We start from the raw sequence: 26,425 nt of genomic DNA on the forward strand, positions 1-26,425 counted from the left end.
GTGGGATCCAGCCTGGGGGAGACTTGAGTGCCTCTACAATGCCATTTCTTTCATTATCCTGGAGCTCTGAGAGTGGCAGGCATCCTAGTCTCGGCAGCTTAGCGGTTATAAACCCTGGACATACCTTCCAGCTTTCTCATTTTCTGTTTCTCTTCCTCACTTTCCTTGTTTGTAAGATTGACTGGTACCCTACCCAGTGCATTCCAGTGTTTTATTTGCATTCGGTGTACAATGAAGGGTGGGCGTTATTATAGCTTCCCAAGAAAAGGTGAAGCCTAACTGGGTATTTCATTGGGCTCTCTAGTCAGCGCGTGGTGCGCACCGGCATTCATAAATATTTATGAATGAATGGATGCATAGGGGAGTGACTGAACCGGTGATTGGATACCATGCTTTGGAGCTGAGAGAGGGGACTGAGGCTAACTGACCTATGTGCCTTCTTTCCTTCTGGACTTGCCTCCCCGTGCCTGCACGCCGGTGTTCAGGGAGAAGGGGCCGAGCAAGAGGAGGCTGGGCATGGAAGAGGCGTCGCATAGGGGCGAGGAAGGTCGGGTGAGGCGACCTAGGGAAGGGATTGGAGCGCCAGGGGAGCACGGTGAGGGCGGGGCCACAGCCCAGAGGGCGGGGCCACTAATGTGGGCGGGAAAGGCGGGTCCTTCAGTAAGCAGACCGGGGTAAGAGGGCGGAGCCGTGCTCCGGAGGGCGGGGTCAGCGGGGAGCCTGGAAGAGGGGCCATCACCCTGGAGGGATGAGGAGTGCGGAAGGGAAGATCCTCCCGCAGGACTTAGGGGTCTTGAATGCTCGATGGAAGGGTGAGGAGTCTCACGACAAGGGGCGGGTCCACGAGAGTGCGTGGGATTTGGGGGCCTCACCCTGGAGGCCGTGGCCTCACGCGGAAGGGCGGGGCCACGAGATTATGCTCATGAAGGGCGGAGCTTTAGTCTGGTGGGCGGAGCCTCAGGTCGTCGGGCAGGGTCGTAATTGTGCGCCGGAAGGGAGGGGAACCAGGGGCGACGAGTGGGCGGGGCCTTTCCCCGAAGGGCTGGGAGGCTGGGCTTCACTCGAGAGGTCTGCCACACGCCTGAGGGCGGGACCGTTAGTGCGCGCCGGAAGGGCGGGGCTACGAGGGTAGCCGTGTGAGCAGGCTTTTGAAGGCAAAGGGGAGCGCGCGCGGAGAGGGCGGGCTTCACTCTTGAGGGCGGGGCCTCAAGCCGGAGGGCGGAGCCGCGGGTGCGCGCCGGGTGCGCGGTCCGGCGGGCGCGGCGTCGCGGGGCACAATGGCCAGAGCGGCCGGCTGAGGGTGATTCTCGCCTGTGCGCCGCGCTACAGTTCGCGCGGCTCGCCAAACCCTCGGCCGCAGAGTGTGCGGGCGGCGGGCCATGTTCTCGGGGAACCGCAGCGGCGGCCAGGGCTTCTGGGAGGACGGTGGGGCAACGGGCGCCGAGGCGGAGCCGGCGGGGACGCGGAGCCCGGCGCCACTCTTCAGCCCGGCGGCATACGAGCGCCTGGCTCTGCTGCTCGGCGGGCTCGCGCTGCTGGCCGTCGGTGGCAACCTGCTGGCGCTGCTGCTCTACTCCAAGTTCCCGCGGCTGCGCACGCCCACCCACCTCCTCCTGCTCAACCTCAGCCTGGGCGATCTGCTGGGGTCCCTATTCGGAGTCACTTTCACCTTCGCGTCGTGCCTCCGGAGCGGCTGGGTGTGGGACGCCGTGGGCTGCGCGTGGGACGGGTTTAGCGGCAGCCTCTTCGGTGAGTCGGCGGGACGCGCCCTCCTCTCCTCCCCAGCTACAGGGCTCTGCGCCCCAGGCTTCCCCGGGTCCTCCCTTCCACCCCTCCATCCGACCACCCTCCGTGTCTCCACATCCCTCCATCTGTCCACGCTACCTTCCCTTCATCCCGCCTTATCCCTAGCTCCCGGCACAGCTCCAGCCGCTTCTCGACTCCCCTCGACTCCCCGCTCTGTCCAGCTCCTGTACTTTGATTTCCTGTTTTCACTTCTTACTGTAACTCGGCCAGGCATTTCATAATGGCCTTTCAAGAAACGAGGGCCTTGCGAGAAAAAAAGTCATCAACTCATGAAAAGTTAAAGTAGGGGACGAGAACAGGTTTTTCATTTGTTTCCTAAAGTGACAGGTAGAAACCTTAAATACTAGCGGTCTCTGTCTCCCCATCCCCCATTCATTCAGTAGTGGTGATAAACGTTTGAATTTCCTAGGGAGGGCAACTGTAAGGTATTTTTACTGTGTTTTTCTCCTTATACGTTCTGGCACACCGGAATCTGAAGGTGAGGTTACAAATGGCTTGGGGGAACTCCAGATTCACTTGGGTGAATAAATAATTAGCCTAGCAGTCAATACATTTCATTAAAGTAGAACTTGACCGTTTATTGAAGATTTATAGTGAGACTTGACAGGTTAAGTGTTGACTAACCCATTCTAAGCTTGGGAAAGGCTGTGTGTGTGTGTGTGTGTGTGTGTGTGTGTGTGTGTGTGTGTCTCCGTCCCAAGAATTGCATTTGTGCCAAGATTTAAAATAGAAATGTGTTAAATCTTTAAATTCCTTTTTTCAAACCTTGAAATCCATTGACACCATATTACTGCCTTTATCTTAGCAGAGCTTACAGAACAAAATCTGTATAACATCACTAGCTTTTTTAATAGAATTTTTGGTGAATTTCATACAATATATTTTGATCATATTTAGATTCCCCTCCCCTCTGCACCCCATATCTGCAACCCCCTTACTAACCTTATATATATGTATATACCCATAGAGTTAAATTCGTGTCCCCACATCACATGCCCCTTTGGTGTGGGTCCATCCACTGGAGCCTAGTCAACTTACCAAGAGTCTCACCCTTAAAAGAAACTGACCTCCCCCTCCCAACAGCCATTGGTTTCCAATAATCCCTCAGGAAGGGCTGGGATTTCTTACCCATTCCCCATGTTATGCTGGGATTTTCACCTTGTTTAGGCTTACATATCACCAAGATTTATTCACCAACCTATATTGTGGAAAGCAATTCTTTTTTTTTTTTTTAAGAAAACAAAATGCAGAAGTGATGATTTCATTTTTTTCACTGATTGATAATTTCTTGTCTTCCTCCTGTCCAATAAGCATTAATCCAAGAATTTCCTTTGTTTAAAAAAAAAAAAAAAAAAGGAAACTTGACTCTGGGACTGTAAGTGTATGCAGGCGGTAATATAGAGGACTGTGATTACACTTCATGCTAACTAAAAATATCTGACAGGCATTTTTTTTTTAGAAAGGACTTACCTTTAAATGAAGGTGATGTCAGTCAGGCCTAGCCTAATGGAATCTGGAGGGTGGGTGGAGGTGTTTATTCACAAATATGAAGGTTCTCACTTCCATGAAGTACCTTTTTCTGTGCTGGGATTTTCTGCGTCTACCTGGGAGTGGGTAAACAAGAACCGATTGCGTTTTGCTTGTAAGTGCTTGACAGCACCCATCCTGTCTCTCCTTTGGCTCTGCCAACCACTGGTGTCTCCTGCTCTCTTCCTGTCTTCTCCTTCAGCATTCCTTCAGAGGCTTATAACTGTCAGAAGTGGTTTTGTAAGACTCCAGAGGCATTCACCACATGGTGCTCTATTTGCTGTACTCTAGGCATTTAGTTGGTGCTTTCAATCATGATGTGATCCCCATTCTAGAATCCGAGATAGATCTGGGGTTAGAGGAATGAAGTTTGGTTAAGCCCTGGGTACACATCAAGAGTGAGGTCACTGCAGATAAAACATTCTTAGCACAGATAATGTCCTTGCCTGGAATGTGCTACTAGGTTAGAGTTAAGGATGAAGAAAGGGAGGGTACTTCCCTTGTTGGTCCCTGAGCCAGGAGATTTTTTTTTTATTATTTTATTATTTTATTTTATTTTTTTATGTGTATGGGTGTATTTCCTGCATGTTTGTGAGTGCACCCGTGTTGTGCAGTGCCACGGAGGTCAGAAGACAGCTTCGGATTCCCCTGGAACTGGAGTTAAGGACGGTTCGTAGCCGCCATGTGGGTGCTGGGAATCAAACCCAGGTCCTCTGCAAGAGTAGTCGGCAGTCTTAACCACTGAGCCATCTCTCCAGCCAGAGAAGATATTTTTAAATGCTGGAAATTGCTGTGTGCTTCAGCCCTTGGGAGAGGCAGCACTAGCTCTTGGAAGGACTACTGGTCTGATGGCACCAGGCTGGGTCCTGTGGCTACCGTGTGATGTGGGCTTTCCCAGGTTTTTCACGTTTCCAGGTCATCTCCCAGCCATCAGTTTCCCATCTTTTTATCCAGTGCTTAAGGTCATCCCACTTACTTTGTATTTTGAAGATTCCTTTGACAGCTGTAGACTTGGTGTTTATGGCCTGTCCCCTTCCTCTTACTGCCACCCTCAGCCCTGTCCCTTTTTAAACCAAGAAGTGCTTACTGTGCTTACACTTTAGAGACTCCTAGGCTCTGTCTCCCTCTTCACACCCTGCTGGAGGAAGGACGGAGAAGATATTCACATATTCTTACATACGTATATGAGTAGACCTTGTAACTGCTTTATTCTGTGCTCTGACTTCCCAAGGAAGGCTAAAAGTATGTAGACACCCTGATAATGTTGAGTCAGAGGTTTCTGCTGGCTGGGCTTAAGGTCACCGTTTCAGTTCTGACCTGTAAGACCAGTGACCTAGTGAAATTCATCTGAGTTCCAGTTGAATGGTGTTTTGAGCATCAGAATGATTGTTCTCTTACTGGTATCTAGATGTCAGTATATTTAACTGTAGTGAAAATTAGAAGTCAAAGCTCCTTCACTGCTACTGTGCATGCTAAGCAGTAGAAAGGTTGGCAGTTGTATGTATAGTGCTTTAGCCTGAAGACTTCCAGGTGAGTATCCACAAGGCAGAACAGCCTCTGACCACACAGAGCATCACACAGATATTCCACATACAGAATACAGCCAACGTTATGGTACAAGTGAACGAAAGAGTCTCTCTTCACTACCTTTTTAGAAATAGGATACTAGCCCATTGGGCCCAATTACTTACAAAACACATGAATATGCACTTCGATACAGAAAATGTTATAAAAATATTTCCCATCAGGCCTATTCTTTTATGCCCTTTTATGGTTTTAAATGTCAGTTATTGAATTGATTCATTTTTAACATCTCTCTGGTTAACTCAGAGTAGTCCCATGTAGCTCACAGGATCCTTTTGGTAGTTAGGCATGGAAAAGTCTTATATAGTTGTTCTGGAGCCTCCTGCAGACTTTATTGGCCACAGTAATAGTCCAGATCATGATGGTATGAACACAGTATAGGGAAACCACACATTCTTTTAGTTTAAGCTCACAGCTATATAAAGTTGTGTTCAAATATTTTCTTAAAGATCAAAGAATTGTATAGTGTTAACTCCTTTTCTGTGCATGGAACAGTATGTCTATGCCTTAGTATTGTATTGCCTGACTTTTGAGGAGAGTGTATATATCTTTTTTGTTCAGTTTTAAGAAACTTAGAAATCTGTGAGAAAGCATTTAATGACCAGCTTTGAGAGAGGGTTATATCCAGGTCAGGCACCAGTGGAATGAAATTGCTGTTGCATGAAATTGCTTTTATATTATTTACGATTGTATTCTTTCTCGAATTTTCTTCTTCCAGAGAAGTGTTCCTGTCACAAATGCCTGTGTGGTGTATTGTAACATTTACTGCTAAGGTGAAAAGCAGGAATGAAAAGGACACATCCATTCTGGTGTTCTCAGATGTCATACAGGCACTGTGTCATGTTTTCCATGCTACTGACTTATTGTCTTAAAATGTTTAAAATTGATAACAGTTCAGCAGTTTAGGACTTGCAAACTCCATGTTTCTGGAATGAACTGGAACTTTACAAAGAGAGATTTTATTACAGCCTAATCACCTCAGAGGAGCCCTCACAGTTCTTCATTAGCTGTCACCCTACACTTCAGCTCCTAGGATGGCAGACAGGCTTCCCACAGAGTTTGATGTGATTATAGTAGGAACAGGTCTGCCTGAGTCCATCCTTGCAGCTGCATGTTCAAGAAGTGGGCAGAGTGTTCTGCATGTTGACTCAAGAAGTTACTATGGAGGGAACTGGGCTAGTTTCAGCTTTTCAGGTTTGCTTTCCTGGTTGAAGGAATGCCAGGAGAACAACGGCAGTGAGGAAGAAGGGACTGCTGCCTGGCAAGACTCCATCCATGAAACGGAAGAAGCCATTGCTCTCTCCCAGAAGGATGAAACTATTCAGCACAAAGAAGTCTTTTGTTATGCTAGTCAGGATGTGGGAGACAGCATTCAAGAGACTGATGCTCTACAGAAAAGTCTTTCCCCAGAGGCATTTGGTACCCTCCCTGAGCCTCTGGATTCTGTATGCTTGCCCAAAGAAATGCCTTCCACAAAAACAGAGATAAGTGAAACAGAGCTCTCAGTGGCTGTACCTGATGTAGAGGACTCACCAGAGAAGGAACAGCACTGTGGAGAGGAAGCCTGTATCCACACAGTTTCAGATGGACACAGAGATGAAAACAGACTTGCTGTAGAGGACCACCCTGGTCAGCCAAAGAGAAGTAGGATCACTTACCCTCAGATGGTTAAGGAAAGCAGGAAGTTTAATATTGATTTGGTATCAAAGCTGCTGTATTCTCAAGGATCTCTGATTGACCTTTTAATCAAATCAAATGTTAGTTGTTACGCAGAATTTAAGAATGTCACTAGGATTCTTACATTTCGGGAAGGGAAGGTAGAACAGGTGCCTTGCTCCAGAGTAGATGTCTTTAATAGTAAAGAGCTCACCATGGTTGAAAAGAGGATGCTAATGAAATTCCTTACGTTCTGTTTAGACTATGAACAGCATCCTGATGAATACCAAGATTTCAACCAGTGCTCATTTTCTGAGTACTTAAAAACTAAAAAACTAACCCCCAACCTCCAGCATTTTATACTCCACTCAATTGCAATGACATCAGAATCACCTTGCACTACATTAGATGGGCTTAAAGCAACAAAAAAACTTCCTTCAGTGTCTTGGACGATATGGCAACACTCCCTTTTTATTTCCTTTGTATGGCCAAAGGGAAATTCCCCAGTGTTTCTGCAGGATGTGTGCAGTTTTTGGTGGAATCTATTGTCTTCACCACAAAATACAATGCTTTGTAGTTGACAAAGACTCCGGAAGCTGTAGAGCAGTCATAGACCACTTGGGCCAGAGGATAAATGCTAGCTCTTTTATTGTGGAGGATAGCTACCTTTCGAAGGACACATGCTCCAACATGCAGTATAAGCAGATCTCAAGGGCCGTGCTCATCACAGACCAGTCCATGCTGGAGACAGATTCAGATCAGCAGATTTCCATCTTGAGAGTGCCTCCACTGGAGCCAGGAACCTGCTCTGTTCGGGTCACTGAATTATGTTCTTCAACCATGACGTGCATGAAAGACACCTATCTGGTCCATTTGACCTGCTCCTCCTCAAAAACAGCAAGAGAAGACTTAGAGCCAGTGGTGAAGAAACTCTTCACTCCTTTCTCAGAAACAGAAGCGGAGAAGGAAGAACTCAGAAAACCAAGACTCTTGTGGGCTCTTTATTTTAACATGAGAGATTCCTCAGGTGTGAGCCAAAGCTCATACTGTGGCTTACCTTCCAATGTGTACGTCTGCTCTGGGCCTGACTGTGCACTGGGGAATGAGCCTGCAGTCAAACAAGCAGAAAGGCTGTTCCAGGAGCTCTTTCCCAATGAGGAATTCTGCCCACCTCCTCCAAATCCAGAAGACATTATCTTTGATGGTGAGGATAAGCAGTCAGACACTTCAGCAACCGATGACACACTTACGGCCAAGCTAGAATCCCCTGGGGAAAGGAAGAGCCTAGAAGAGCCAGAACACCTTCAAAATTAAAAGAGAACCAGCTGGAAATGCTTTCCATCCTGGCATCAAAATTGTCTCATTTGAAAGATAGCTACCATGTGAATAAGTAGAAATCGCTATGTATAAATGCTATTCAGATCTTGTCTTTAACTCCGAGACATTGAGCATCGGGTATCTTTGTTAACCTATCAGCAACTGATTTCTTGTTTATTCAGTGTTTTATTTCAGAAATGGCTCTGGGATCCAGAATCTTAAGACACTGTTAGCTTACTTACTTTTGGGTGTATCTGTGAGCATTCAGTGTTAGCAAGTTTATTTGAAGGAAAATGATACTATTCTTGCTACTCTGTCCAGATTTTATCATTGTGTACAAGAAAATTAATGTCTAAGGAATAATTTGGTTATTTTTGCAGCGATTATTGTTGCTACCACTTCTGTTGGGTGGTGACACACACCCAACAGTAGATTATGTGGTTTTTGTATATAATATAAACATGTAGAGTTGGTGGTAGGACTAGCAACTAGTACAAGTGCCATTAGAACAACACAATTGTCTAATTGCAAAAAGATTAGCTATGCATGTACTGTCTTGGTGTTTACATTTTGCAGGTCATTTCATCTGCTTAACTTTTGTAACCAATGGAGCGATTAGAACATCATAGCCTTCTACTTTGCAGAAAGAGTGGGAGTTAGTATTTGAGCTCATTTTAAAGAAACACATCGCTGTCTGGGTGTGGTGGCTCACTCTCATAATCTTATTCAGGAAGCTGAGGCAGGGGAATTGCTGCAAACTCCAGGCCAGTCTGGGTGACAGTGTGAAACATCATTTCAAAACAGCAGCTACCACCAAAAATAAAAATAGAAGTACATTGTAAAAAAAAAAAAAAAAAACACTCTGTGAACAGGTCCCCTATCCAAGCTTTCTCAAGGAGAAACAAGCCACATCGTTGGCTGCAAGATTTTGATAAGTGGTGTTAATTGATATAGCAAATACGGGGAGGACCAGCCTTCATAATCACTTCTATTATACCACTGTTACTCAGAGAATAGAAAATCCCCCTGCCCCCAGCCAAGCCACCAGGAATCATAAAAATGGCTGTACTCTGACGGTGTACAGAGTACAACTCCTCATTTCCATCCCTCAGGCAGAGAGGACAGTCCTACAGGAAGAAAATAACGAGTTTTCTCTCTGAAACAGCATTTGCTCTTTGCCAGGCTCTTCACACTGTGCTTTCTGTTGCACTGTCTCAGCAGTCCGTGAGGCAGATATCACGGCTTATACTTTCAAAGGCAAAACGGAGGCTTAATTTTTAGTAACTTGCCCAGAGTCTGCTACCCAAAGGAAGCGGCACTGGAACCCAGTCTTGGGGAATTCCCAAGCCCTTGTTCTTCCACAAACACTGTTAGAAGAGTCAGGGTACTGTAACGGAGAAGAAGGTGCCCATGGAGATCAGACTCTAATTAAGAGTGCTGGGAAGAAAAGAATGTAGATCCTGATCTTGCAGCTTAGTGAATGAGGAAACAGTGAAGTTAATTTAAAATAACTGCGTTCGAGCTGTGGATCTCACTGAAGCTGAATTTGTCTAAATTTTAGCAAAGTAATGCACTTTAGTATCTTCCTTTTGATCTGAATATTATAAAAACATTAGTAGACTAAAATGTGTTCTGATTGTGCTCTTCCTGCTCTTCTGGTATGAGGAAATGAGATGAGGGAGACTTAAATAAGTCACAGTACACCGAAGATGGGAAAGTCTTGGTTGGTATTAATACTGATTTTTTTTTTTGAATGCAGTAAAGTGATATTATTGGGTAGATCCTAAAGTTTAAATCTGTCAAAACCACTGAAATACCTGAAATGACCTACAGACTAGCAACTAAGATAAAAAAACAATTAGAAGATACAGTGAAAGCGAGGCTCTTTGAAGTTTCTCAGAATCACAGATTACTCATGAGAAATTGAACAGTGGGGCTAGAGAGAAGGCTGGTGGTTAAGAGCACTTCTGATCTTGCAGAGGACCTGAGTTCAGTTCCCAGCCTGCACATGGCAACTCACAACCATTGCAGGCAAACAAAGTAAATCTTTTTTTTTTAAAGGAATTGAAAAGAGAAGTGAGAAGTTCTAGAGGATGGAGTTCAAAGAATGGAGGTAAGGGCAAGAGTAAGCCAAAGCCAGGATTGCTTTAGAAATTGAGACATGGAAGTTGAAAGTGAGGCAAACTAGCACGATTATGTAAAAACTTAGGGACTCTTATAATTTAATTTTCTGACAAATTAGAATAGGCTTATTGGTAGTTTTCAAATATTTAAGGAATTAAAAACAATGTAATCATTAAAGACAGTACTCCAGGAGTTGCAGGTTGATGCACGTATGGCTCGCACTGAGTCAGGCAGTTTAAAAAGGCTCTGGTTCTGAGTGGATGAGAACTGCAGCACAGACTATTGGCACACAAGACAACAACATTGTTTTCTGTGGCTCAGAATTGTAAGGCTAATGCTCAGTTAGATACCCACGCATCAACATTAGTAGAACAAAATGGCAGAATCCAAAAGATTAACTGTAGTAACTAAAAATTATCATTTATGTTTTGTTTAATTATGTTTGCTAATAATTTCATGAACTTTTCATAATATAATAAGCAATTACTTAAAACTTAACTCACATTCATTTTGAGAAAGTATGTAAGAACATTTCTCAAGCAGAAAGCAAACCATGTGGGCCCCATTTTAACTGTATATGGCTGAAGGAAGTTTGTCATTGGACAAAAATATTGGAAAATAAAGATACAGAAAGAGTGCAGCACAAATATATTCTCTCTCCATGCCTTTATATGCCTGTATTTTATTTAATATATTTACTAGACATACTACTAATAAGACTAATTTTACAAGTTCAAGATAAATAGTTTTTAAAAATTCTCATTTCTAAACCGGGTGTGGTGGTGCATGCCTTTAATCCCAGTACTTGGGAGGCAGAGGCAGGTGGATCTTAGTGAGTTCAAGGCCGGCCTGGTCTACATAGTGAGTTCCAGGACAGCTGGGGCTACAGGGAGACCCTATCTCAAAAAGACCAAAAAAAAAAAAATCTCAATTCTAGATACCAGCAGTGATGGAATTTTAAAGAATATTGGGGTATTAATATATATGAACTGACTTTAAAAAGCATTATATAGCTATATTAGAATAACTTAAGAAAGAAAAATCATAAACATGGGGAGGCCTCACATCACTCCCTCCAAGTTGTCTCATCTCGGGACACTCACTTTTAACTTCCATATCACCACCTATAAAATAGAAATAATACTCAACAATTATTGTGAAGATTAAGTTGGGTAATCTGTAAGAAACTATATTCAAAGTAATGCCATCATGTGATATGAGTACGTGAATTTATTACTATTTGATATTGCAAGTGGATGCTGTATATAGTTTGACATAATTGTGATAAATTAGGAAAGTAAGCAGGCAAGGACAGATGCTTTTAATTTTGGGGAAAAAAAACTAGGGCTTTGTCCTTCAAGTCCTTAAGGCAGCTATTAATATTGAGCAAGTTTTCTCAGTGTTCTGTGGTGCCGAGTTCAAGGAAGTGTAAGGCCAGTAAACAAACCACTTGCAAAGAAGTATTTAACGACTAATGACTGCTCATAGGAGAACTAGCTGGATCATTGTGGAGATACATACAAGGTCCATTTTCCATATGATAAGCAGTATGTGTCAAATTGCATGACATTGTCAAGTTTAAAAGTAAAAGACTGATTTTTATCCCAGTAATTGTGCAAAGGAATATTCTGTCAGTGAACAGCGTTGACAAGGTAAACTAAAATGAAAAATACCTGCAAAATAAGGAGAACAGGTCGGGAGAAGACTGTACAGCACAGGTTTTTTTTTTTTAAGTGGGTGCAGATTCTTAAGGCTTTCTGCTCTTGCCAGTGCAGTTTATGGTGCTAGATTGCAACTGGGAAGTTGGAAGTGAAAAATCAACTTTTTGATATTCAAATGAATGTGTTTGAAATACGGTGATTGAAGCAACTTTGACCTAATTCCTGCTATTAAGTGGATTTTAAGACTTTGGGTCTTCATTTCAGTGCCTTTGTGTGTCTGCAGTCATTTGAAGAACTACTTACAGGATTGGGAGGAGCATTCTCACTGTTGTTTGATATGCTCCATCACTTTGAGTAACATATGCCCAGGAAAATACACAGAGGAAAATAATAGTAAAGCTACTTCTACAAAGGTGTTTTAGCAATTCATTTGCATATTTTTAAGAAGCCCATGACTAAGGAATGGTAAATTTTGGTGTATTGCTATTGTTGTCATAAACTTACATAGAATTAAATGGTATATGTAAAATTGTATGCAAAAGTGTTTTGAGAATCAAAAAATGTTAATTATAACAAATTATTGTGTGCTGATTATATTTGTATAAAATTTTAGATCTCTACATTGCAAGGAATCACAAGACATATGATTGCAGAGATTACTATTAAGAGGGTCTTTATTTCTGTAAAATGTTGATCTGTACAATAAAAATAAAATATGGATGAAGTGGTTTGCTTGATGGTAAAATTACTAATTTCTTAGAAATGTGTAAACTTCTCCTTTAAATAAAAACAAAACAAAATTTCTGAGTTAAAGTAAGCAAGGTAATTTCCAAAAATGTGTGGCAGAAAGTTTTGTAAGATACTGAGAAGAAATGTCTGGTGAAGATGAACTTTTATCTCTCATGCCTTTTCTCAGTTGCCCAATGGTAAGAAATAATAGAATTAGGAAGTGCATTCCAGTCCATCAGCACGAAGATCTTTTATGGCCCAGCATGGCGGTGCCTGCCTGTAGTTTCAGCAATTGGAAGGCTGAGGCAGGAGGATTGCTGTAAGTTTGAGGCCAACCAGACTATATACCACACCATCCAGGGCTACATAGTGAGATCCTGCCCGCCCCACCCCCCATAAAAAAGAACATTGTATATTAATCCAGATCCACAGTTATGGTACTGTGGAGACTTAAGTCTGAGAGCCATGGAGACAGGCAGGAAACAGGTGGTCACTGAGCATTCCAGCTAGTCCTTCCTTTCCAAGGATTTAACTGGGGACTGAGTGTAGGCCAACACTGCTTCAGTCACCCTGAGAAGTCCAAATCAAGGCGATTTAACCCAACAGACGTCAGCTGAACACCTAACCTGATTATGAGTTGGCATCACTGTAGGGGTGTTAAAAGTATGAAAATAAATAGGACAAGTTCTCTGCACCTGAGAAACCTTCCCTTGGAATGTTTACCAGAAGGTAAGGGGGCGCTAAAGCCTTTGATTAGTTGCTGAGTTGGGGACAGGCTGCTTAAAGATGAAAAGCCTGATTAGTTAACATGTTCTGAACTCTATTTTAACTAGCATTCAGAAGCTTTGTCTCCTACCTTGGGGAAGGAGCAAACAGGAACTAGAGATTATGAGCCCCAAAACACAAGCTTGAGTGTTCAGGGAGGTGCAAGTGTAAACAACTGAAGAGGGAAGCAGATTGTGGGTCAGTTCCCCAGATGACCCGCTTAGGATCAGTCTTAATTTGTCTTCCTGGTGAATCTAGTGAAGTTACGATCCATCGGCCTTTAAGTGGGTGCTTTGTTTACATTTACATGTGTTTTTCAGAGAACAGCTTGGCAGGAGTCAGTTCAATCCTTCCACATCATGGGTTCCAGGATCAAGCTCAGATTATTGGGCTTGGAGACAGGTGCCTCTCTACTGAACCATCTCACCAGCCCTTGAGTCAGGACTTTTATCCTTCATTATTACTAGTTTCTTTTTTGTTTTTGAGACAGGATTTCAGGTATCCAGGTTGGCTTTGAACTTGCTGGCCTTGAATTTCTGATGAAGAACTCCTACCTCTATGTCACCACACCTAACTTATGGGTTGCTGGAGATGGAACCCAGAACTTCATGCATGTTAGGCAAGTGGTCTGCTACCTAGCCCTAGGTATTTCCTTTCTATTTAACCAACAAAAATTGTGCTCACATTTTGACAGCAGGGGGAGCAGTACCTCCAGCTCCCTGTGAGACCTGAGCCTGTGCAGATCTTGGGTGTCTCAACTATTTTGGAACTATGGGGGCTGTGTTCCTACACAGCTTGCCTAGTAGTACTTGCTTCTGTATTATGTTTCTTCAGGATAACACCATATGGTAAGGAAGTCTATACCCATTTTACAAATGAGACCTGAAAACCTTAAAGTGATGATCCTGGATTCCTAGTTAATATTTACACTCACTGGTATTACTTGAAATTCTGTGGCTCTGCTCTGCCACTATCTGTATAGAGTGGATTGTTCCACATACATATGTATAACACATAAATCATGATTTGAAGAGTGATGGCTTTGATTATTTTCTAATAAAAATCCTATGAGTTAAAAATGTGTGTAATTCACATGGACTGATTGAAGGAGCACAGGGAAGTTAAGTTCACATCTGAAACTCCTGGTATTGCTGTCAAGAGCCGCCTTTATATGTTGCCCTGTGATTTTAACATTTGCTTGTGGCTAAGAATATATTTAATCCTTAGCACATGCTGAACAACTGCTCACAAAGGCATACCCACAAGAGGGAGAAAGGCTTTGGTTTCCCAGAAGAAAGTGACAGCACGGCAAGAAAGGTGCGTGCTTGCTTGTGGTTCAGCCAGATGACATCTTCAAGCACTTTGTGGTTTTCAGGAAACAGTCCTTGGGAGCATTAATGCAGGAGGTTTTATGCCAGGGTTGTTTGCTTTTAGATTTTTTTGAGGCAGGATCTCGAAGCCCAAAATGACCTTGGGCTTACTGCGTAGCAAAGGATGATCTTGAACTCCTCACCCTCCACCTCCCAAGTTCTGGGATTACAGGTGTGCAACGCCATGCCCCAGTTATGTTTGCTGTATCTTGTCTTAAGATATTTTTTTGTGTGTGTGCCATATAATTAAAGCCTGAGTCCTCTAGATTGACAGTAAACAAATATACTGTTAACGTATTTACTGTAAAAATATACTAAATTAATAGTGAAAATATCCTTGCTTCTTTGTAAATTACCATTGTGTTTATAAGCTTTTACTTAAACATTTTGTAACATTTCAAAACATATACTACAAACAAGAAACGTCACAGAAATTCTTGCTAAAGAGCCAGGGATCTTGCTTTGGGGCAGTTCAAAATGTAATTGTGAATTTGGTGTTTTAGAATTAGTCTAGGATGACTCTAATAGGGCTGCTTACATTTAAATAATTTCTAAGGTGTTTAATAATTTTACTAATTTTCTCCCATTAGGGTAATGGTTCTCAAACCAAGGCATGTGCCCTTCAGGAGGCATTGGGCAATGTCTGGAGATATTCTTTGTTGTCAAAACTGGGAAGGGGGCTCTAATAGCACATAGTGAGGGTAGGGATGCTGCCCAACCTCGTAAGATGCACCAGACAGCCCTCACACAGCAAAGAATTACCCAGTACAAATTTCAGTACTGCGAAGACTGAGGAACTCGGATCATTTCGAGTGTTCCTGAAGAATCCCCTTGAGCCCCACTTCTGCCTCTTGTCCTCGGGTTTCTCACGAGGTCCCTCGCTCTTCACACCGTGCCGTTATTGATAGGAACCCCACTAGATTTACCGTGCTGCTCCCATGACCTTTGCCTCCATCTCCCATCTCCAGCTAACAGTAGCTCCTGGAGCCTTGGATCATGTAAACTCTGAAACAATTCAGAGTATTAGGGAATACTTCCCATCCTTGTCAAATATGGATTAGAACCTTCATGAGCTTATTTAACATTTACCAGAAATATAGTAAGTTCAAAGCAATTAGAGATGTCTTTTAGTATATAATTAGTATATTTTTTGTATGCTGCAAAAACCACCAGCAAACTAATATAAAATAGCATATTTCAAAATGTGTTTTGGAAGGGTTTTATGTGAGAGACTATTGGCAAATTAGGCTCTTTACATTCATCTAACGGCACCCTGGGAGTTTTCAGATAGCCATTACCAAACTAAGTCAACTACAGTTGAACTGCACTCACTTTGACACTCAGCCAATGGTTTATCAAGGATTGGGAGTGCCTTAGTTTAGCATTTGATAGATAGGTGTTAGCTACATGAAACTCCTAGCTATGGTGGAGTGAGTATGAATGCTTACTACAGATAAGAATATTAAGTAGATTGCACTGCAGCAGGAAAAGTGCAGGTTCAGTGTAAGAAACATTCATTGAGCACAGGTTATAGCCCAGTTTCTGTGCTTGACTTTAGGAGCACAGATAATTGTAATGAACATTGAGCACTTGCTGTATTCTAAGCACTCCCTGTACGTAAGCTATGTTTATTTCAGTTAACCCTCATTAACCACCCAGATGGGTAACTACTAGACTTTGCAGAAAGGGAAAGACACACTTTGAAGGTGAGAAACTTGGTGAACATCACACAGCTGGTAAGTGGTAGGAGGGAAGAAGTGGGCTCTGAACTCTAGCAGTCTGATGCTATAACCCATATGCTGTGACTGAGAGGTGCTTTCCTGACTTCAGAGAGGTCCAGAAGCACATGTCACCTCTTATGGATCGAGTCCAGAAGCACATGTCACCTCTTATGTTCCAGGAACTGGTCTCATTTCATTTATATATTAATTAATTAAAAGAAAAATAAAATGCTCTGTGATGGTAGACACTATTGTTTCTGTTGTGGAGACAGGACATAAGGCTCATTTACTCTCCAAATCACTGAAAGGGTAAGTACTGCAGCTCTCAGTCCATTGGGCTGACACTGTTGCACAGTTAACTGCTATAATAATGACTAGGCTGTAATGACTGACTAGGAAAATTGACATAGGTCAATGAATGCACAGAAAATCTGCTTTTAGAGAAATCTGGGAATGTTTCACAGATGAAAAGTAATCTGGCCTGGACCAGAAGGCTGGAAAGGATGTCCATGGGCATATGAGGGGACAACTCCCTGCTGGAAGCATGGCGGAAACCACGGCCTTGTCTCATTTGACCTGGTAACACCCTTCCATTCTAGACTAGCAAGATTCCTTTTCTAGAATTTCTAAGCAAGCCCCTTCCCCCAGTTGGCTGTCAGAGCTGAAGGATATGAGTCAAGGACTGCTAGTGCCTTAATTACTGTCCAAGACTTGGTTCACACAGAACCTAGCCTTTGATAGAGGGAGGCAGTGCTGATGTTTCAGATCTAGATTATTCGGCTCACATTTTGCCTTCCATTGGAGCCAGTGCTCCTTTGGATTTCCAGTTACAGAAGATTATCCATTCACTTTGTCCTTAAAGGAGAAAAAAAAAAAAAAAAAAAAAAAAAAAAGGACATGGAAATAATATAATATAGGAGAGAAGCGATACAGAAGACAAGGGAGTTTCAGCAAACAGCCTGGTCCACAGTGTTGACATGGCAAAGAAGCTGATGCTTCAGAGCTGGATGTGTCAGCTGATGAGAATGTGCTTAGTAGTTTTAAACTGAAGAGTGGGTATGAATCCAATAGGAAGTTCTTTAAAGATTACCAAAGAGCTCGTTGGCATTTGTGATCTGATGCATAGAGGACAGTTGCAATCGTTAGCTGTTACTGGGAGTAAATTTCTCTTCTGATGACTATTTTGGCAAGTTGTGACAAAGCATTCACATTTTGTACATTTCTTCACATAATATTAGATTACAAGGAATTGGTCTCAACAAAGCAATAGTAGATGTATGTAAAAATATGGTTACATGAATGATAATGTCCAGATCCAACACACTCTATTATATACTGTAGCCAGAGACTATCATAAGTGCTTTATGCGTACTAATGAACTCATTTTTTCATTCCAATCTGTGGGGCACCTGGATGGTATTACACCATTTTGTCAGTAGTTAAGGAAATAAAAGCTCCAGGTGGTTAACTTGTTCAAGGTCATACACAAAGCAGAGGATATGGAATTTGACCTTGGCACCCTTGATCTCTGGATTAAATAGTCTTGCCTTGTACCACTGTTAGAACAAGAAACTACAAGAAATCCAGAGGTCCACAATGTGGTATCAGAAAGAAAAATCAGTGTACCACTGACAGACCATTCAGGACCCACTAGAAACCCTTTTTGTTCCAAAAGCTGGTATCTTTGCTGAGATCAGTCCTTGCAAGATCAGACAGCCTCTGTAACTCACCACCTTAACTAATTTCTTTGTGGCTTATGTGTTTCTTGATCTTGCCCAATCCTAACCTCCCACTCACTATGTGCCCTTCAGAGCCTCCTCTCATGAACAGTAAACTCCAGTATCTCCAGCATCTCTGAACATTCTACCTTATTATTTTAACTCTGACTGTTCTCAAGGGCCTTGATCCCACCTCTTCCAGCTGTTTTTATTTCCCCAGCATTCCAAATTCTCAGGAACCCAAGCACTGGAGTAGGTGGCACAGTGAATGCCTCTGCTGCTTCCAAGGCATCATTCCCAGATTGTAACCCTCTCAGTTACACTGCCCCCCGTGAGGCTGCGAATTGAACTCGCTGCCACAGGGGTGCAAGAAATGTTGGCCATCACATCTCTCATTCACAACCCATCTCCTTCTTGAATCACTCCTAGCATTTGGCAGTGTGGTCACCATCCCCAACTGCCCATTGACTTACAGCCACCTGGGCATATCTGTGTGTATACATGTGAGTATATGTCTCCTTACATAGACGCACACACACACACACACACACACACACACACACACACACACCTATGTTCTCTTTACTGAAGGCTTCAGAATAAACTTTTCCTTTTTAAAGCAGAAGAATTCTTAGGAAGAAAAAGCCACCTCATCGAAACCCAGAGACAAGCAAAAGAATGACGGGAAGAGGAAAATGTATGACATCCTGCCATGTATGTGAAAGCCTTATTGAAGAGAATCATCCCATAGAATATGAAGTCCCTTAAGTGTTTCCAGTGAGCACCCTGCCCAAAGGGACACAGAGAGATGGCACTGTCACCCTACTGCAGAAGTGAGAGCACTAGGATGGAAAGACTCAGGAGCTGGAGCAGAAGTAGGCTGAGTACAGAGGTGACATGGGTGCTGATGGCACAGTTGATGGTGGTTTGCTGGTCATCTCGGCATAGAGGTGATACCAAAGCTTTCTGTACCTTTGTATGTCCGCATGGTGAGTGGGCCTGTGCTGGAAAGCTTTGAAGATGAGAAACAAACAAAAACTCATGAGATTACACCAAGGGAGCTTTGATGTGAATCTAGACCAATTGGTTTTAACCTAGAGCAATCTAGATCACTTGGTCTAAAAGTCAAAAATCATCAGAGGACCATTTTACAAATAGAGATCCCTGGGTTCCATCCCAGGCCTACCGAATCCTTGGAAGTGGCATTTGAAACAATCTGAGAAGTGCACACTAGCCATTTGAAGGCCTGGGTGTTGGAAACACTTCCTGTCAAGGAAAAGGGCTGCTGCTCTGTCCTAGAGGACAATAAGTTGTGTATGCAAAGGGGGAGTTAAAGCCACACTGAGCCCAAGTTGGCAGTGAGGGAGAGAAGCTTGAAACATTGTGAGTGGTTCTGAGAATCAACCTTGCTCTAACACCTGCAAACATTGCTTTGTGCCCTCAAACTGAAGAACTCAGTCAAAGTTTCCTCCTCTAGTTTTTTCTAGGTTGTCTTCCTGTGCTTTGTTAGCTCAGATGACTAGGACTTTGGAGGACATGATTTTCTTGCATATCTAAAATCCCCATCCTGGTCACTGAGATGGATTTCACCTTATACTTCCCACACAGCCTCCTGACAAATTAATGCTTTAAGCACTAGACATTTTGTTCCTCTGTTGTATTGCCCAGTCGATGTCTTCCTTCAGTGCATCCCGTGAGCTGCTTTTTCCATTCTCCTTTTATGTTCCTGGGTAGTTTATATTTTCTAGCTGATTACACACACACACACACACACACACACACACACTGCTTCAGCTTTTCATTCTTAGAAAAATAACTTGGACCCTCTGGCTAGTTGGGTACTCTCCAGTTGAATCAGTAGCATGATAATAGAGTGACTTAAAATACAGTTAGCACTGTTGCCATCTGTTGTACAACCTATACTTAGGCTGGCTCTCTTGAGAGTTTTTAAATTATGAAAAGACTGCATGGTAATTTAATTGGGTACTTCTAAGATGCCCTTATGCTTTCTATTTCTTTGTCTTGTGGTGCTGGGAGTTGAAACCAGAATCTCACACATGCTAGCACGTGCCCCACCACTGGGCTATCCCCCAAGGCCTCCTAACATTTTTAATCTGCTCACTTGGGTCTTAGATTTTGTTCCCTTGCTGCCGTATTAGTAACGTAATTAGTAATCCAGTATGCTGGAATATGCTTAGAAAGATCTCATTGCACTCAGAAGGCCACTGTAGCACTAGCCCACAGTTTATTCATATGTAGAAAATAATTGGAATTAAAAAGACCTCAAGCCTCCTCCATGATCACAGCCAACCTGCTTCAGGCAAATCTAAAGCTCTGAAGCAGCAGTCAGACAGTCTGGGTTCTTACCCAAGCAAAACCTTGTGACCTCAGACTGGTCACAAATCTCAGCTCATCTTCCCACATAGTCATAAATGGAGAGATGAATCTGTCTTGTCTCACATGTTTATGAAGGTTTGAGGAGAAAACTGGAGAATAGAACTTTTAAAAAATGTAAGCCATCATGTGGAATGAAGTTTTATTACAGTGTTCTATGGTGACTGAAGGACAGGAAGTGTTCCATCTGTGGAATATATTTAGTTTATAGCATTCATAAAACATTTTAATAGTTGAAAATTATCTTGTAATGACTGCCAGCATTTTGAGTTGAAATAGGGATCCCTTAGGAATAGGTATTATATATATTAGACTTCCCACTGGGAGCACTTTTTATTGGAATCTTCCCATAGCTGGTTTTTGAGACAGACTCCTTATGTAACTGAGGCTGTCCTTGAACCTGCAGACCTCTTGCCTCAGCTCCTTGCACCCTGGGATTGCAGGAGAACAGCACCAGGCCTGGGGGAACTGTGGCTATTTCTAAACACAGTTTTTCAACTTAGTATTTAGTTGATTATAAAGGTGTTATAGAGCTATGTTTACTCCAAGATAGAAAAAAGTAAATAGTCATGGGGCTGGAGAGATGAGCTAAATAATCCTCTTTATAAGCTACCCTTAGTTATTTTTATATAAACAGAAAGCAGACTAACGCATATCCCTTAATATACTAAGCAACCATTGCCCCCCTGGGATATAGGAGTGTATGTACAGAGTAGGTTCTAATGAGGCTCTTTGACTTGACTATAATTGCATGAGGTAAAGCAGTTATCTGAAAAGAAGGGCTAAAAGAGTGTCAACTCAGGGTCAAGTAGTCTAAAACTGGGGTATCTGTCCAAATGGGGCTATGGAAAGACAAAAAAACTATGCTCAAAGCCAAAGGTGTCAAGAGAACAAGGGGTGCTGGTATCAAAAAACCGAAAAATAATGGGATGAGATCACGGAAAGGGAAATCTTGGGGTGTTTTCCTGGCTGCTGCACAGGTGTCCATACCATGTTTCACTAGCTGTATCAACCATCACTTGTCCCTCCTCCTCCAAAAGTGATTATCAGATTTAATGGCGAAAACCACAGGCAGTACCAGTGAGGGCCAGCAAGGGCCAGCGTGAACAAGAACTGAAAGCAGCAGACATTTGAACTGTGACTAGGGAACTACAGACCACAATTATTCCTCAAATGGAAACTAAAATAATGCCAATCATAGATTTATTGGAAAATTAAATCACACAGGATTACTTAGAGATAAATACTCAAAAGACTGAATCATTTGCTGAATATTGATTTGACAGAGGTAAAAATATATGCTATGAATTTAGTCTTTCACATATCTTTCAGCTCTAATATTGTACCACTCCAAATTTTTCTACATGTGAAAAATAATTCACAGGGTTGAAGAGATGGTTCAGTGTTTAAGAGCACTGGACACTCTTACAGAGGACCCAGGTTTGATTCCCAGCACCCATGGCAGCTAACAATCATCAGTAACTCCAGTTCCAGAGGATCTGACATTCTCTTCTGACCTCTGAGGGCATTGCATGACAGTGCACTTACATACATGCAGGCAATAGATAAAATATTTTAAAAATTCACATATCAGAGAAAATTGATGTGTTTAGATATAATAATGTGCTTATCATTTTTTAGAACATGGAATACCCCAATATCTCCATTTTTTAGTTAATTTGTGGATGTTACTTGAGAGCCTGGCACATGAGAGCTTTCCATTATTTGTTCGGATGCTAAAAAGCTGACATGATTAGAGAGACACCTTTGGGTAGAGGAGCAGACTGTGGAAGCACATGGATCATCCTGAGATCACCACATGTATTTTCCTACAGCATTTGCTGGGGCCAGGCTGTACAGATGTGACAGGATCTCTTCCTCCTTTGCCCTCCTCCTTCCCTAGATAATGTCCTCACCTGGTTTAGTGAACTTGCAGTCAGGGAGCCCTGCTATAAAACCACTCTTTTGGGACATCACCTGTGTGACCAAATGGGATCTCCCTTGGGTGCCTTGATAGCTGCAAGCTCAGTGCTGCATACATGAAAGACCTCTCTTGATTGTGATCTTTGTCTTCATGTACTTTTTCCAAGGCGATCTTATTTGCACAGTGTTGTTGTCAGAGCACAGAGATACTTGATCTTTAAATGTTTTGGCAATTCCTGAGCTTGGACTTCAGAAGTAGGCTGTGGAATTTCAACACTGGCTGTTATTAACGTGTGATCTTGGTAAGATACTTCACTGTTTTTGCTTCAGTTTCCTTTATCTGTAAACCAGTATTGTTAACAAGAATTTCTGCATGTTTCATGGTGATGAGAGGATTAAATGAGAGCATGCTGGGAAGCCGCTTAGAGCGGCAGTGTCCTGAACAAATAAGCAATCTGAACAGGGTTTCAAAGAATTGCATTTGCTTAAGAGAACAAGAATTTTCAAACATCACATGCATCCCTTTTCCTTAATGTTCAAATATAAAGAGGCTGTTAATGAATAAAGAGCATCTTAATTAAGCAGCCCCTAAATAGTTTGATTTCCACTATTCTTTGTGGGTAAACATAACTTTGTTCTAAAAATTTATACAAATTAAAATGTTTTGAGTGAACAGAATTGAGAATTGTACACTCACTTAATTAGAAGCCTTACAGACCACCAGCCAACTCTGAAAACTACAGGTAGGTTTTACAGTTGCCCTGTGTTACAAGTGCCCTAGCGAACTTGAAATACAGCTTGTGCAACACTTTGTTCAGAACGACTCCAGGCATCCAAGAGAAGTGAGTTATCCCCAATGGTCTGCCTCTATCATTTGTAGTATTCTCTGGAACCCCGATTATGCCATGTGTTTACGTTCACCACGGACCCCTCTTCTGGGAATAGGATTAGCAGCCTCCTCCCCGGCTCCCTCTTTTTCTGCCTTATTAAAAATGTTTGTAACTTCTAAGACTCATGGTTTTACCAGCTTCCCTCAGAAAATTTGAGTTGGATATTCCTCCTCCCACTTTTAGGAGGAGTTTTCCTGGAGTAAGGTGTGTGCTCTTTGGAATGACGAGCCATATCATACTAAGTTTTAAAAACTGAAGCAGATAGACACAAACAGATCTGGCCCATGAGCTAGCTAGGCAATACTCTAAGCACTTTTTCTGTGTGGTGCAAACGTTCTTACCCAGTTTAGACAATTGAACTATAAGTTATTCAATGTGACCATCTAGTGGCCAAGCTAGGAAACAACTTTGTTCTTGGGTATTTGTACATGTTCCCAACAGATTCATTATATATTGAGTGTTAAGAGCTTTCTCTGTTCCCATGCTTTCTACCCACTCTTCAACTTTAAGGAATTTTTCTCTTCATTGTACAAAATTACTTTATGTGTTACCATTTTACTAAGTTCATTCACATTTAGCACATATATACGTTCACCAAGACACCATTTATATTAGCCAGATATGTTCATTTTCTTGGGGTCAAATGGTTAATTATGTAAAGAAACTGGTGTTTAATTCAGGAATATAGGCTCAAACACACTCCTCTATTATAGAATGTATCACATTATTTCATAACTATTTCTGTTTATGATTTTAATCTCATTTCCTAGTACAGTGACTGGCATGCTGTTGTGTGTCATATTTATTTTGGTAGATGTAAATGAATGCATGGTCATCCAGTTATGCTGGCACAGGAAGTTAACATTTGAATGTCTCTTTTTCATATCTTAGCTTTGAATATTCTTTCTCTTTTGTGTTTTTGTGTGTATATGATGTGGGTATGCATATTTGTATGTGTGTGTATGCATGTGTATCATGTGCATGTGGAGGTCAGAGGACACCCCCAGGTGGGGTCCTTGCTTCAGTCCTTGCCTTCCACCTTGTTTGATGCAGGGTCCTTGTTCACCACCTCCTATACCAGACGAGCTGGCCTGCCAACTTCCAGGGGTGGCTCTGCCTCTCATTTCACCATATGAGTGCTAGGACTGTAGATGTATGCTACTGCATCCAGTTTATGTGGGTTGTAGGACTCAGAACTCAGGTTCTCACATTCTCAAGGCAAGTGCTTTACCTACTGATCTATCTCATCAATCCTCAATTTTATATATTCTTTTTAAATTTTTATTTATTATTTTTTATGTTTATGAGTATATTGCCTACACGCACGTAAGTGCACATGTGTTATGTAGTTCTTGCAGAAGTCAGAAAGGGCGTCAGATCCCCCGTAACTGAAGTAAACAGACAGTTGTTAGTTACTATGTGGCTGTTGAAAATTGAACCAGGGTCCTCTGCAAGAGCAGCCAGTTCTCTTAACCACTGAGCCATCTCTCCAGCCCCTGTATATTCTTTAAAAAAAAAAAAAAGATTTAATGTGAGCGTGCATGTGTGTGCGTGCGTGTGTGCCAGAAGAGGGCATTGGATACCACAGAACTGGAGTTGCAGGCAGTTGTAGGCTGCCATGTGGGTGCTGGGAACTGTACCTGGGTCCTTTGCAAGAGTGGAGCGCCCTCTTAATCGCTAAGCCATCTAAGAGTTCTCTCCAGTCCCATTGTGTATATAGTACCATTGTGTATATGTACTTCTTGACCTTGAAGTACCACATGCTTATCAACTTGATAAACTCCCTGCATTCATGAATTCAAAAATCACTTCTCTATAAAATGCCCCAGTATTTCCCCAGGCAGAGGTAAGTCCTGCCTCCATTGCATTCTCCAGATCTCAGACAGCTGTTTCAGCACATAGCACATTCCTGTAATTGTGTACAGCTGTCTTTTCCAGCTTGAGAGACTGTTGTCAGCATTTAGCAAAGCTGCCAGCTCCGTCTGAACAGCTGGCAGTTTAGGGAAGACGTGAGCAGCACAGCTAGATTTGATTTTGTAGACTCTAGTCTTTAGAACGCTAAGGGCACATAGTCCTGCCCCATGGCTATGCAGGGATTGTTTGAAAGGGTCTAGTTCTCCACTGTTTGGAAGGGTCTAGATCTCCATTCTTTGTTTACCTTCACGCTCCCTAATGATGAGCTTCCAGTGCCTTAGGGACTTCTTTCCTCCATCACCCTTCTCTGAATTTGTAAAGGCCGGGTTACTCCCTACCAAAGAAAAATTAGTCTTACTGTGCAGAGTCGCCAGGGAAATATGCGACAAGGTAGATGACAGTATGGGAGATTTAAAATGTAGGTGAAAATACTGCAGAAATGAATGATCACTCAATCAGTCCCCCATGATTTCCTTTTAACAAAATTGAGTTGCTAGATAGGTAGATCATTAAAAAAAACTTGCAGGATAGTGAGCAAGTAGCTGATGACCTGACTTCTGTCCTGGGTCCCACAGGGGAGAAGCAGAGAACCAACTCCTATAAGTTGTCCTCTGATCTCCACACATGGATTTGGGTTAGGTAACCTTCTCTGTATTGCTCTTGGCCCTTCCCATGATACCTCTGATTTTAATCATGTGTACACCCAATTATGCATAGGCATAAGATGGTAAAAAGGGACTCTCCCTAAGAGTTCACTCAGAGAACAGTTTGTTTTATTTTGCATGTACCCAAATCCAGCCCATGTGAGATGGGTCCCCTCGCTCCTATACCTGGACACACCCAGGAACATATTTGAATAGAAACTTTATGAAAGGAGAGTCACTGATGCATTGTCCAGAGTGGGGTGGGGGTGTGCATAGTGCATCCAGGTGAGTGTTTTAGATCACCAAGTGCATTGTTGGAGTGTGTGCATTGCCCCAACCGAGTGCCACATTGCCAAGTTCCTTGCTCGCTTGCTTCAAAAATCACTAAAATATTTATAATTCATTGTGTATATTTTGTAAATGGGAAGCAATAACTTGATTTTTAAATGTTAACATTTGTATCACTGTTGAGTGCAATAAATCAAAAACATAGACACATTCATGTTTTTCCAGTGTCAGAATATATGGATTAACAATAAATTCACAAACTCTGTTGGTTCCCTTTGCCAGTTAGTCCCAATTTCCCTTGATAGCTAGCAGTTGGCAAACACGGGTTCTTTTTTCCAAAATTAATTACTAATATTAACTTTCAGATCATATGTTACACATATCACAGTAATCT

The 26,425-nt window shown here is 42.4% G+C and overlaps 2 protein-coding genes across 2 annotated transcripts in view; both read left to right on the plus strand.

Annotated features, from left to right (window-relative positions):
- Positions 1-1,232: 1,232 nt before the first annotated feature.
- Opn3 (opsin 3) overlaps positions 1,233-26,425 on the plus strand; it is a 37,784-nt gene continuing 12,591 nt past the window's right edge. The window contains exon 1 of the mRNA XM_008849180.3: positions 1,233-1,749. Within this exon, the coding sequence (XP_008847402.1) occupies positions 1,380-1,749 (370 nt within the window). The 5' untranslated portion in view covers positions 1,233-1,379. The remainder of the gene's footprint in view (positions 1,750-26,425) is intronic.
- Chml (CHM like Rab escort protein) lies at positions 1,611-8,751 on the plus strand. Its single transcript, XM_008849179.3, is given in 3 exon segments — positions 1,611-1,749; positions 5,636-6,998; positions 7,000-8,751. Coding segments are annotated over 2 exon segments (1,935 nt in total). The 5' UTR covers positions 1,611-1,749; positions 5,636-5,951; the 3' UTR covers positions 7,888-8,751.

The sequence above is a fragment of the Nannospalax galili genome, unplaced genomic scaffold (genome assembly GCF_000622305.1).
Source record: "Nannospalax galili isolate Female #2095 unplaced genomic scaffold, S.galili_v1.0 scaffold543, whole genome shotgun sequence".
NCBI classification, from domain to species: domain Eukaryota; kingdom Metazoa; phylum Chordata; class Mammalia; order Rodentia; family Spalacidae; genus Nannospalax; species Nannospalax galili.